The sequence below is a fragment of the Cupressus sempervirens genome, chromosome 5 (assembly GCF_028749045.1).
Source record: "Cupressus sempervirens isolate cs-2001-9-10 chromosome 5, ASM2874904v1, whole genome shotgun sequence".
Lineage (NCBI taxonomy): Eukaryota > Viridiplantae > Streptophyta > Pinopsida > Cupressales > Cupressaceae > Cupressus > Cupressus sempervirens.
In genome coordinates this window covers 470,395,380-470,410,303 of record NC_143122.1, presented here as the reverse complement: position 1 = coordinate 470,410,303, position 14,924 = coordinate 470,395,380, and the positions used below count along the sequence as shown (strand labels likewise).

Below are 14,924 nucleotides of genomic sequence, written 5' to 3'. Positions count from 1 at the left end.
ATATAATAAATATGACTGAAAATGCTAATTATGAAATGACACTTTAATATATTATATAACATTAACATACCAAATATAGTTGAATACAATGAATAGAGAAAATTGAAATGTGATTCACAAACCATAAATATTTAATAAGTTCAAACTTGAAACTTGAAACTTCATAACCATTATTGATGACCATTTAACAAATTAATGTAGTTCAAGATGCAAGATTCAAAATTTATTGTCCAAATATGATTCTATGAATATCATATATCATATAGATGCTCATTATGACAATGAGCCGAATAGCATGAAACAGTGAAATAATAATAATGTATCATAGCCATATCAAAGTGAGTACAATCAACAAAATGACAAAATTTCAATAATGAGGATGGAATCGTCGTCTATTGGTCTTATTAAACCTTCAAATAGACCACATGGGACCCACACTTAATTAGGGTTAGCATGTTAAAAAAACAAAACCCAAAAAAATGCAAAAACACTTTATTTTTGACTTTTTTCGGCCATCTTCTTAGAGCACCCCGCAAGCATCTGGGGAGCACCTTGTGAGCACCCGGGAAGCACTTGCGCACCCAAGCACCCGGGAAGCACTCTAGCTACGCAAATCTGGATTTAATTCCCATCCTTTTTCAAGGATATAACTCTGGATGACACCCACTCACTGGTTTGTACTTTGAACATAATGCCTGCATCAAGCATCTTAGTGATCTCCTCCTGAACTTTGGCTGCATAGTTCTTATTCATCGATAAGGCCTCTTGCATACTAGTCTTGCTCCAGGTACTAGAGGTATTCGATGGACGCACAGTTTTGGTGGCGCTTCTTTTATGTCCTTGTACATCCATGGAAACCCATCCTTATACTCAAGGAAGATTCTAAATGTTGTCGCTTTCAATATGGGATTCCAATCATCTCCTATGAAAATTTCTTGAGGATGGTCCTCTTCTCCTAGGTTCATATTCTCTAGCTTAGTCTGCTCGTACTCTATTTTTTTACCCTTATGGAATGTGTGCGTTGGGATGTCATCAATTGTGGTTGTACCCTCTTTGTGCTCCTTATAACACCCTGGATATTCTTCTTCAGATTCCATCTCTCCAATCTGGTTGAAACACTTCATAGTCCCCCATTTGCTATTCGAATAGGCCATTGAGGGAACTTGTTTCATCTTTTGAACATTCTCCTAGCCGTAGAACGTCTTATTCATCTGGCTCAACTCCATTGCCATCTTCTGCCCTGACCTCAAAATTTGATGCAAGTTCGTGACTTACGGATTGACTCCTTAAGTCAATTGCATGCTTCCGACTGTCTACTTCGATGGAAAGGGTATTTTTCTTCCACTTGTAGTTTTCCTTTATTGTGACTAACCATCCTCTCCCTAATAATGCATTGTAACCCTTCTTCTTTTGGGCAATCATCATAAAATCTAAGAAGAATTGTTGTGTCCCAATCGCTACTTTTTGTCCCAAGGTCCCTATGGGCTTGATCCCATGTTGATCTGCACCTACCAATTGGAAAGTGGGTGGCCAAAGAATTGGTTTTCTGAGTGCCTTCCATGTTTCTTCAGGGAGAACATTAACCCCCGAGCCTCCATCCTAAGTAGTATTGGTCAATTTGCACCCCATTATCTCCATTTCTACCATCGTCGATGTCCTTCCCATCCCTATGGTAAATGCAATGTTATTATCCTACCCTACTTTTACTTCTTCCTTCAGTGGTTCCTAATTAGTATTGTTTCCCTGTGCTATTGCCACCCTTAAGTGCAGTAGCAATTCCAATAGATCCCCAATCTTTACTGGTACAATGGCCTCCAAGACTCGCTTCATAATGTTGGTTTGTAGTGTGGACTTAGTGGAGGAAGGTTTAGAAGTACTAACCTATCCTTCCTTCTCCTTGAAATCTTGGATTTGTTTTGTGATGTCTTCCAACCTCTCCTTTTTTGTACCTAGATTAGGGTATGTGAGTTATTTAGCCTACATCTGGGTGATGGCTAATACTTCCTCCTCTGATTTTGCCACCTCAAGCATGTTCACACTTTTTTGTTTGGGCAGTTGACATCCTCATGATTATTAGGTCCGCACCACTTGCAAAGCATCCCTCCATTCTGTCCACTTTGATAGCCACAAGCAAAGTGTCCCATTCGTCACATCTTCTACATTGTATCATGTGGCGTCCCCTGGAGTCGTACTGAATTTGGCTCCTTGGTGTGTTGATATTACTATTGTTGTTGCTACCCCTCTTGTTGTTTCGGTACCCTCCAAGTTGGATCCATGTTTGTGTTGCATGAGGGAGTAGGAGGTGTGGATTGTTCTCCTTAAGTAAACAATACCCGGGCATTACATGCTTTCAAATTGTAGGGACAGTCCTCGATGGAGTGTCCCAATACCTGACATATGTCATAGAGTGCCTTTCTGGTGCAAGTATTTTTTGTGTGTCCTTCCTTTTCACAGTCTGTACACCATAGTTCTTTTCCTTCTCTTTTCTACTCCTTGCTTCTTGTTATTTCTTTCATCATCCTCATCATGTCGTTTCGCAATGCCTGGATGGTTTTAGACTTCTCTCCACTTTCTTCAGAGCTCTCGCTCCCACTTCTATGCCTCCTTCCTTTAGAGCTTTTTCTTTCGGTCTCTATATCCATGACGTGTGTACAAGCCTTGACAAATGATGATGGGGGAATACTTTTCATTTTTCTCCGTAGCAATTGGATTAACCCTTCAATAAACCACCTTTTTTTCAGCCCATCTATGGGTTTGTTATCCAATTTCCCTATTAACTCCTTTAGCCTCCTACTTTATGCTCTTACAGATTCATTTTTCCCTTGTCTTGTATTGGTAATCATTATTTCCTATATATACTGATCCATGTTAATTTATATATATATATATATATGTTGTTATACATATTATTATTATTCATGTTAATATAATATTATTTAAATGATGTTTACACCATAGAGACATGTCTCCTCTCATATTTATATTAGATCCAAATCTGCATTTGGTGATTATTAATAACAATGGCTATGATTCTACATTTGCAGAAACGATCCTAGAATTCAACATGGTATTAGAGCCAACTACAAATGTAAGAATAAAAAAATAAAAAATGCAGAGGCTTCTTCAACAAAATATACTATAATCAATGTTAAAATATATATAGATGCATTGTAGCAGGCAGCGAGCGAAGGATAAATGTGAGCAATGTTGCAATGAAAGACTAGGAGGCATCACATTTTAACATTAAACATTCCTTGACTTACGTCAATTTGTGCTTGAGTTCATTTTTTAGGGTGTGGCAGATTTTTTAAGTTTTGGAAAACTCCCTTTGATTTTGTTGACTTGCCTTGGGAGCACAAAATGGGTGGTGTTTAGATTTTCTATTTGGATAGGGATTTCCCTCACTTAATTTTTTGCTGGAACACATTTTAGAATACGTACAATATTGTCTTCTTAATTCACTTTCACCTTGGGCACAGACTAAATCGTTTGGCAGGCATTTTTCTACCTTCAATCATCCCTTACCATGCACTCAAGATGATTTCTTTGCTTCCTTCTTTCTATGTTCTACGCTGGGATTGTTCATGTGTCTCCATGGTAGATGGAAACTCTTAGAAAAGTCCCTCCATTCACAACTGGATTTTGCCTGATCACACTCAGATATTCCAAGTGGAGGGGCGATATTGTCTGTTGGAATTATCACTTCCCGTAGGAATTGTTAACAATGATATAAGGGAGAATCTTAGTTGTATTATTTCAAATTGAGGCAAAATCGATATACATTGACCGGAGGTTTATATCAAGCGGCATCCATAAGACATATCGATATCAATATCGTCAAGCCAACTGAGCATGGTCTGTTTCATAGAAATAAATGCAGTCAATAAAATGTTTTGGCATACTATATATTAAAAAAAAAAGGGCAATCAAATGTCCCACTAATAGAGTAGAGGAAATTGTTCAGTATCTTGTGGGAAGCAATGATAATGTAGACTTCATTATGGACGTATAAAATAGATTCAAGTAAACTAAATTTTGGAACACTAAGGTGGGCATTATTGTGGAACAAATATACATTGAATATATAGAGTAAATGAAATATCAGACAAACATTAGACATTGTAAAATTGGATTGTTATGAGGCTGCATACATGAATAATTACATAGACGACATATCCATCAAATTTTCTAGGATATCAAAAGAGACAAGATGACCGACAATCGTAACAAATGATCGGTATGATGTATAAGATAATCACCACAGACCAAAGTAAGAAAAGGATTCAGGGAAGTACGACCAGTCAAGGTGATGTGGAGAATGGTAGCCACATAGACAATAATCAACCATTCATTTCCAGAGAGTAAGGAATTCAAGATAGACAGTAGGAGTGAGCATATACCTGACATTGTTAGAAGAGATCTTAGAGAGATCATACAGTGGCAATTTACAAAGGAGCATATAGGGGGAATCATTTAATCTAAGGACAACAATCATCTAATGTGAAAACCCAAACTAGTCTCTGGCTGTGATACTGAAGTGAAGACTGATTTCTTGATTTATAATATTTATATTAAAATTCTTTTTGATGATTTTTGCAAATTTGAATAAAGAAATTACTTAAAAGAAAATAATTACTTCAATCAGAAATTCACACCACAGGTAATAGAAACATCAAATGATTTTATTTATTGCTGGCACAAACCAAGGAATGAACAAATTCAGATGAACCTGATTTTGAACGTGCATTGCAGTATTCTTTTGTTTGATCATGTCTTGAGCTCAAACGCTGAAATTGATATCCTCAATTATGCTGAACGTAATCCAGTAAGGAGCCTGCAATGATGCCAAGTGTGCACAACAACCCCCAAAAGAAAAATGCAGGTGGTTTAAAAGCCAAGCCGATCCATCCAAGCAAATCGCATACACCTGATAGCTACGGCAGATTCATAAACATTAACTGCAGGTCTGCAAATTGCCCACATGGCTGAAGGTTGAGTTCCCACACGATTAGTAGTAAATCACAGGTTTTGTAAATAATGCCGTCTAGCTCTTTGGTAGGTGACTTCAGCTCAAAACTGGCCCAGTAGCTATTACTATATGAAATGCTGCCACTAGATGTCAATAGACAGTCCTTTGACACCACAAATCAAATTTCCAGATTGCAGTCACCAGTATGGATGAGCAAGTTCAATTCTTTCCACAATCCAGGCAATAATTTTAAACCAATCTCCAAGGCACAGTATGAACAATAGGAGAATGCATATCGTTATACCTCAGCAATGATTTGCAATACTCAAAATTTCTCCCTAGCTACAGAAAAAACAGTAGGAGATGTTGGCCAATTGTATACTTCAGCAAGGGCTCACAATTCAGAACTCAGGAAAAAACCACAAAGGCACAAAAGCAAATATATATTCAAGCGTGTCTTTCCCACTGAAATGAGCTCCCATTCATAAGCTTTTGTTGGCCAAAGTTTCCTTAAAACCCCACTTCAGAAATTGTGGAAGTTTCCCAAAAGAACTCAACACTGGAAACTTTCCAACTCGCTTTTAAGAAATATCTCTTCAAGTCATTATTATAATAAATTAATAATATAAACATTATAATAATAATGCAACTCAATGATTAATAAATAAATAGAGCTCATGCAATTTATTACATTATTAACTATAGGTGACAACCAACCGCTGAAGCCACCCACTGCCCTGCCAAAAATAGCAACTGTTGAAAATATATTTACTAAAAATAGTAATTCCACAACTGAGAGCCCCAAAACACTCTATCAGCTCACAAGAGTCGCTATGATGAGCTAACTTCGTCCATTATGTAGCCCTGCCAAAATTAGGGACATTACATCCAATGTTGGTTTCTTTGTCACCATTTGAGCACATTGTGGGAGAGGATGATTCTTACATGGAGATTGTGCACTAATCTCAGCCCTAGAGACAGGTGTGGTATTGTTTAGAGAAATGTGTACTACACCTGTTTGTACTGATAGGAGACCCATGTATCTGAAGAAGACATAAGACAAGCGACAGGGAAGGTATTCAAATAAAAGCCATCCACGTGATACATTATCTGACAGCCATACAGGTGATGAAAGGAGTTAAAAGCACTATCACCTTATTTCACTTTAGAAGCAATGAGTGAATTATTATTGGTGAATTAACCCCAGGTGAGTCAAATCGCAAGTATAGTGATATCCTTTGGTACCTTCCCAACACAGTAAATATAAAGGTATGTTATACTTTCTTAAATAATAATCTTTATGAGATGATATTTTTTATAAATAATAGGAAGGTTTTAAATATATGTAATAATAATATATGTATTATTGTTACATATAATGGAATTGGTAATATAAAATACGTTATACAATAGAATTTATTAGTATTATGTCCAATTACTAATACTTTTATTAAATATAATGAAATATAAATATAAACAAGGAAAATAATGAATAGTTAATAAGATGTCATCTTGAATAGAGAAATTATGTTATTTTGATGGAATAATATTACACTATTATAATTATTATGAATATCTTGTTATTCCTAATATAATCATTATCCTTTAGTATTATAGTAGTCACACTCTTTTGTATTTGTATACGTACTATAAGAGCTATATGGTTTGATCTTTTCCTTTGAGAATGTTATTGCAGGTAGAGGGAGATTGACATTTCATTATGGGCAACCTTCAAAGAGAGGGAGCGAGATAGAGGATATGATTTAGTCAACCTTTGGTTATCTTGATCATATTAATTCAGAGGGAGTAAACCACATTGTGATAGATTCACTAATGATATAAATTTGGAATACATAGATCGCAAGATGTGCATAATATAGGTTTAATCAAAAGATCAAACAAACACCTGTGCATGAACAAATGAAATTTGAGTTGTGAGAAGTTAATGACTCTTCGAAGAATTCATTTGAACCATCTACGAGTCTCTCTTTGATGAATGAAACTCAACGTATGAGAAGTATATTCATTCATGTGGCACAATCATACTCAATCAAGATATTGGCAAATTGTGGATGAGTTGACAAAACGGAAGGACATGTTTGCTACTATTGTTAAGCTAAATGAAATTTTGGACCTTCAATGGATGAAAAAGGCAAGATGGAACTCGGAAAGGAGTTGTCATATTTGATACAAAATTGTTCAACAATACAAGAATGAGTGGAAAGTTTACATTGTGTGGGAAATAATAGTCAATGTTCCATTTCCAGCTTGAACCTTATTTAGAGGGGAGATGCTTCATTCTCAAATAATCTAAAAAGACAATTTCTGAATCTTCATATGCAGATAAGTATTTTTATCTTTTACATTTGTTTACTCTTTGTAGTCTCTCTCTTATTTGTAATTCTATATATACTATAAGGGTTATTTGCTTTGATCTTCTCCTTTATGTCTAAGGATATTCTTACACGAAAAGAAGGTTGGTACCTTACATATGCTACCTAATATTGTGCAGACTCAATCTTATGACTATAGCTCGAAAGAAACTGTGATCTAAAATTCATTAGTCATCTGATGATCAATGAGGTTCTTGAATTGAATATTCTTGATGATTGAGATTATGAGTATTCCTTTATTAAGAGGGAGTCTGACACTTCTTCAAAGGCAACGTAGGAGTTCAGAAGATTGATATTTAGAGGGAGTCTAAAAATACTCTATGTGATTGCATAATTTTTTTATGGGCCTACTCCAGTATACATCATGAGAAAGTAATGATTTGTCACCTAAAGATTGAAAGATTAATATCAGATTCAGAGAGAGTCCGAGAGGCATCCTTGGGTGAAGAGAGTCTCAAAGGGAGTAACTACATGACCTGACTTCCCAAGATCATTATTCAGAGGGAGAAATTTTGAGATGCAATCCTTTGTGGATGATACCTTCTCTATGAGGAGAAGTTCTAAGTGAAATTCTTTGTAATGTGCTCTCCTCTATGAGAGAGAAGTCTGAGGTAAAAACCCTTGTTCCACCCTCTAGTAGCAGCTATGTTGGGTCCACCCTCTGACTTGGGTCATGGTGGATATCATGTAAGTTATTTCATGATGTTGTTGTGATTATGTCATGAAAGGTGATGATCTTTCATTGATGTATATATTAAGAGGGGAGCTATTGAAAGGTGACGATCTTATCAATAACTGGACCTATTATCATGATAGACTTCATTAAATTGTTTTTCCATAGTGTTGGAAGTCATGATAATGAACAAACAGAAGGTAACCATTGTAAGGTGGCAATTTTATAAATGGTAGACCTGTTATCATGGTTCTTTGGGCTAGATTTCGTCGGACACCATGATAACCAACTCATCATGGTTCTTTGGGCCGGATTTTGCCGGACACCATGATAACCAACTCATCATGGTTCTTTGGGTCGACAAAATCATGGTTCTTTGGGTCGGATTTTGTCGGACACCATGATAACTAACTTGTTATGGTTCTTTGGGCCGAATCTTGTCGGACACCATGACATAGTTACTATTATGGACCACACTTAAGGTGGTGTTTAATCTTATATTAAAGTTATGAATTTTTTTATAGGTGAGATGATATCTCTTCATCTACTTGATAACATAATGTGTTCTATATCAATCCTCCCTAACTAAGAGGGAGTGTTAAAGTTGTAGCTTCAGTTAGATTAATTCGATGAGATATACATTATTGTTATTGGTAATCATCATTTCCTATATATACTTATCCATTTAATAATAGATATTATCGTATATAATACATACATATATGTGTGTGTGTGTGTGTGTGTGTTGTTATACATATTATTATCATTCATGTTAATATAATATTATTTAAATGATGTTTACATCATAGAGACATGTCTCCTCTCATATTTATATGAGATCCAAATCTGCATTTGGTGATCATCAATAACAATGGCTATGATTCTACATTTGTAGAAATGATCCTAGAATTCAACATCCAACCCTTCTGAGATTGTCAAATCGACTATGCCCTTTATTATGTTTTCAATTAAATTTTGTTCAATTTGGTTTGAACCTTAGGATTGATCAACGAGTTCTCTTAAGTGACAGTGTCTTTCTTCCTATTCTATATTATGTAGAATCTGCTGCAATGCAATTTCTTCTTCCCGTACTTGCCTTGGGTCCTTATTTGGTATTAGGGGTATGAATTATTTTATTGCCTGGCTGTCCTCCTTGGATTTTCACGCTCCTGAAGTTTTTGAGTGCTTCTTTAAGCAAATTGTTGGAGTACTTGTTGCCTTCTCCGCTCTCTTTGTACTTCAGCTCTTTCTTCCTCCACCTATACCTGGTTTCTAGCCAACAATTGAGGTATTTGTCCAAGGTCATATATTGCTGGTGGAATAGAAAGTTTGTCCCATATTGTGCTCTTTGGAACCACTCTCTCTCAGGCTTCCCTTTTCTCGTATTGGTCAACAAAAACTTCTCAAGCTACCATCGGGTCTCGTGTCACACGATCTTCCTTTTTTATTTCCTTCTCTTCTTTGTTACTGTTTGTGACCTGTACTTGTGGTAAAATTGGTCTTTGCATTACTCCATCCCGTCTAGTATATAACCTCCAAGATTGAACTTAGGCAACAATGCCAAAATGTAGAATGGTTACCGGATAAAATATTAAAACACGAGTTCACTTTACCAATATCAACATAAACATTTTCTACCAATGATAAGCATACCAATGTTGGCGAGGGAAACCAATATTTTTTATTGATTACCAAAAACAAGTACATCATTCATATTCCAATGTTCTTAAATAGTGGTGAGTTGGTTAGGAAGACCAATCGACACATCCCCTTGCTACCTAATTACCCAATCCCAATACTATCTATCTCTAATTACATCATTGTTTTATTATGCCCTACAAAGGTTAAGAGGCAGGATGAGGAATTAGTAGACATTCACAAGCTGACACATGAAAGGGAATGCGTTGGTTCATTTGAAACAATATTAATAGGTGATGAGGCAGCATAAATAAAGACACAACAAAAATAACAGCCAGGGAAGATCATGCAAGCAAAATTTTGGAGTCAGTTTGTGAGATGACCAATAAGAACCTGTTTGCAATTGGAATAACTGACATGAACATTTACTCAAGTTATATTGCCCACAGAAGAAAACAAACTTTGTTGAAGTATCCACAAGCTTTATTGGACCAAGCAATTGACTGATTCAGTAAAATGGAGGGAGGAATACAGAAGCTGCTGAAGTTTAAACTACCTTTATCTTTTAAATCTGTTTGTATGTTGATGGGCCCTTTTAGTCTTTTGCTAGTTTATTGTAAAATGAATGGAATGAAGATTTGCAAGCACTTTCCCATCAAAATGCAATCTTAGCTGCAAGTAGTCATCAGCAACAATAAAAAAATCATTACCCATAAAAGAAAATCATTATACTGTATTTCAGTTGATTTTGCATGGGATCCATTTGGTGTTAAAGGAGAATTACATGTAGAGGACAATTGGTGTCAGTTGAGAGCTAGCATATGATAAAGCTTTTTATGCAAAGTTTTTTTTCACTGCGTTGATCAAAGAAAAAGCTATTAATGGTTTCCAGTAGCTAAACAGAGCTTTTAGGCTGTTAAGGAACAATGGACAAAGATATATTTTATTTGCAGCTTGCAGGTTTTTTTTTTTCTTCTAGTAATTGACCAAAGCCTAGATTAATTATTATTATTATGTGTTAAGCTTGAGTGAACTCGATTTGCAGGTTGCAGCTTTACAAATCACTTAACTGCCTCAATAGTTCAAGCCATATAAGAAGCTGGGGCTGTCAAAGCAATGGGGCAATTTTTTGTGTAACTAGATGTTGGTATTGTAGCTTTTGGATTATTTAGTTCATAGTTTGTACTTGTGTTTTCTCCAATAAGATCCATCTTCCAGTTTAAGTATTATTTTTTCAAAGAATTTTTTTAGTTAAACTCAAAACCAAAGCTCAAAAACTGCAGATTTCTTTCTCCCTTTTGTTTTATTAGCTGAAATTCTGGCCAGATCTACTTATCATAATCTGCATGCCTGCTGTCAGTGCATATATTCTGAACTTCTGTTTTTCTCAATTTTCACAAAGCTTTCCTTATCGTATTGGGTGAATTAATTTAGAAAATGCTAATATAATGTCCAATTTAGAATAACCAGTGGAATTAGTGTGTCCTTCCCAGTTAGAACTATTATATTTTCCACTTAAATAAAAGATGTTTCTGTAATAACAAGTCATCAGGATACCACTGCTTGATTGATAAAGCTAATAGATATATATTTGATTTTTTTCCTTAAATATCTGTTTTAATAGCTAAAAATCAAGTAACTTTACAATAAATTTCATACTTAAGAGGCCCCCCTCTTGATAAATCAATTCACATCTTAAATGGTGAGATTTTATATCTCCATGGATGCCCTGAGAACTTCACACGTTTCTCAGGGACCAACAAGATCCAATCCATAATTTGCTAGAAAATACGCAGAATTATTTTCTTTATGGTAGATGTGACCAAAATGAATGACTCGGAATTGATTAAGAATTGAAAAGGTCTTGCTTGCAAGACCTGGACATGCCAATATTACACGTGTGTATAGAACTTTCTTTGTTATAATCTTTGTTTCTGGATTGTGTTCAATTTTTGAGATTGGAGGTTTGCTGATTATTTTTCTCTTTCCCTAGGTTCAATAAGAATGGGTTCCACTGATTATATATGTAGTCAAGTGTGTGTGCATGAAAATAATCATGATTAGGCAAAAATGTACAAAATTGAATACAAAATTGGGAACACTGCTGATAATTTACAAAATGCATTCTTTTAGAACTTTGTGGGTTCTCCTCAGGATTACCCAGGGGTGTTGTCTAGGCCCGGCCATTCCGCTTGGGTACATGTTGGACACCCCTTGGCTGAGTGGCTTGGATAGGGCCCGATTGGTCTGGATTTGTCCATGGTTTCTGGCATACACGATTAACATACTTTATGACCTTGGAGTTGTCATCTCTAAAATTAAGCTAACAGGATAATACTCAGATTACCCAGGGTGTTGTCCAGGCCCAGCCATTCTGTTTGGGTAAATCTTGGACACACCTTGGCTGAGTAGCTTGGATAGGGCCAGATTGGTCTGGATTTGTCCATAGTTTCTGGCAACCATGGTGAACATAATTTATGACCTTGGAGGCATAGTTAAGAGCCCGCTCCCCCCCGCCCCCCCCCACCTTGATAAATCAATTCACATTTTAAATGGGGACATTTTATATCTCCATGGATGTTCTGAGGTATAACTTCACAAGTTTCTCAGGGAACAACAATATCTAATCCATAATTTGCAAGAAAATCTGCAGCATTATTTGCTTTATGGTAGATATGACCAAAATAAATGACTGGGAAGTGATTAAACATGGAAAAGGTCTTGCTTACAAGACTTGGAGGTGCCAATATTACACGTGTGTATATAACACTTTGTTTGTTATAATCTTTGTTTCTGGATTGAGTTCAGCTTTTGAGTTCGGAGGTTTGCTGTTTATTTTTCTCTTTCCTTGGGGTTCCTCTGAGTGTATATGTATGCAATTGTGTGTGCATAAAAATAATCTTGATTAGGCAAAAATGTGCAAAATTTATAAAATGCATTCTTTTGGAGCTTTGTAGGTTCTCCTCAGTATTTCCCGGCCATTCTGCTTGGGCACATGTTGGACACCACGTGGCTGAGTGGCTTGGATAGGGCCAGATTGGTCTGGGTTTTTCCATGGTTTCTGGCAAAAATGGTTAACATGCTTTATGACCTTGGAATTGTCATCAATAAAAATAAGGCTAATAGATATATACCTGGATTATCCAAGGGTGTTGTCCAGGCCCGGCCATTCTGCTTGGGTACCTCTTGGACACTCCTTGACCGAGTGGCTTGGATAGGGTCAGATTGGTCTGGATTTGTCCATGGTTTCTGGCAAAACATGGTTAACATACTTTATGACCTTGGAGTCATAGTTAGGAGGTTTCCCCTCTTGATAAATCGATTCACATCTTAAATGGGGAGATATCTCCATGGGTGCCCTGAGGTATAACCTCACAAGTTTCTCTAGGAACAACGAGATCTAATCCATAATTTGCAAGAAAGACCTCAGGATTATTTGCTTTATGGTAGATGTGACCAAAATGAATGACTGGGAATTGATTAAAAATGGAAAAAGCCTTCCTTGCAAGACTTGGAGGTGCCAATATTACACGTGTGTATATAGCACTTTGTTTGTTATAATCTGTCTCTGGATTGAGTTCAGCTTCTGAGTTTGGAGGTTTGCTAATTATTTTTCTCTTTCCGTGGGTTCAGTAAGAATGGGTCCACTGAGTATATATGTATGCAAGTGTGTGTGCATAAAAATAATCATGATTAGGCAAAAATTGGGAACACTGCTGATAATTTGCAAAATGCATTCTTTTGGAACTTTGTGGATTCTCAGGATTACCCAAGGTGTTGTCCAAGCTCAGCCATTCTGCTTGGGTACATCTTGGACGCCCCTTGACTGAGTTGCTTGGATAGGTCCAGATTGGTCTGGATTTTTCCATGGTTTGTAGCAAACATGGTTAACATACTTTATGACCTTGGAGTCGTCATCAATAAAAATAATTTTCAAATTTGTTTGTAAAACACAACAAAGATCCAGACTTAATACAATTGCTTCGACATCATTATCGGTGGTATTGGCAATGCCAAGAGAAGAGGTTGGGAGGAGCTAACATTCACTTCTTTAAGATGCACCCTTGTTATATAATAACATCCTATATTTAAGATATAATGACTTGTTATATAGGTGTTCCCTTAGGCATCCATTGTGTCATTTAGATTTTGAAGGACATTTCATAAAGCAACATTTTATTTATATTGCTGTTGTATATGCATGATATATATCAAAACATTGATGCAATTTGATTTATGTTTGTTCCAAATCAACTTTTGTTCAAATTTTCATTAGTTATACATCACCAAGAGCATTTAACAGTAAGCTAGACGCGAGGGCTATTTGACACTAAGGGTTTATTGCATTTCTGAAGTATATTTTACTTATAGTTGGTAAGTAATGAAGTAAAGGCTGAGTTGTGAGTTTGAAAGGCTAAAAGTGCATATAGATGAATTTACTTCAGCTTGGTACTCCAAAATCAACAGTTGCAAAATTATTATGCATTGAAGGAAACATATATTGGGACTTAAGCTTCAGCAGAAGATATTAAATTTTATGCATCAATTACTTCAACTTACTGGCTTGGCAAGCTTAGAACTACTAGTATTACAATATGACCAATTGAGGACCAAAGCATCAGTTAAAACATTGTGATATGCATGATACACCAAAGGATATTATGACTGTTTCTTAATTTTTGTTTTGGATTGAGTGCAGTGATGTTTACTTCATTGGAGGATTTGGGACTGTGGCATGGGTTGATGTTCAAGAGTATGAAAATGTACAGCCTGACAAAATTGCAGTAGATGGTGGAGAGCAAAATTTGAAGGTTCATTTGCTATCCTTAATAATGGTTGGAAATGACCGGGTTATTTTCTTGTTTTACTTGGGATCTATGAGAGGAATACCATAGAAGATCTTTGTAAAATGCCATTTTGTTTGTCTTTATGTTCATTTTAATTTTATTCTCATTTCTTTTCTTTTTCTCAAATCCATGCTTCTATTTCACTTAATCTTAGCAGTTTATATTTATTATTCATTTGCTCGTGTAAAGAGAACTGTAACTCACCACATGTTTTTCTTTGCTTCACTAGGAACTGAATGCAATGTTTTCAAAGCCATTGAAAGAGCTATTATCAAGAGAAACTGAGGTGGATGATGCAGCCTTCATTTCAATTGATAGCAAGGGCACTGACATTCGTGTTCGTCAGGGAGCACAGGTGATTTATTAGTGTGACGCATGCTTTTTGTTGATTTATAATACACAGA

At 36.0% G+C, this 14,924-nt stretch overlaps 1 protein-coding gene across 2 annotated transcripts in view; it reads left to right on the top strand.

The window, feature by feature from the left end:
• Nucleotides 1–14,924, top strand: part of LOC149556796 (uncharacterized) — an 88,986-nt gene that overhangs the window by 73,259 nt on the left and 803 nt on the right. For both annotated transcript variants that reach the window (XM_089831337.1, XM_089831338.1), the window contains exons 7-8: nucleotides 14,373–14,484; nucleotides 14,750–14,875. In XM_089831337.1, the coding sequence (XP_089687463.1) occupies nucleotides 14,373–14,484; nucleotides 14,750–14,875 (238 nt within the window). The remainder of the gene's footprint in view (nucleotides 1–14,372; nucleotides 14,485–14,749; nucleotides 14,876–14,924) is intronic.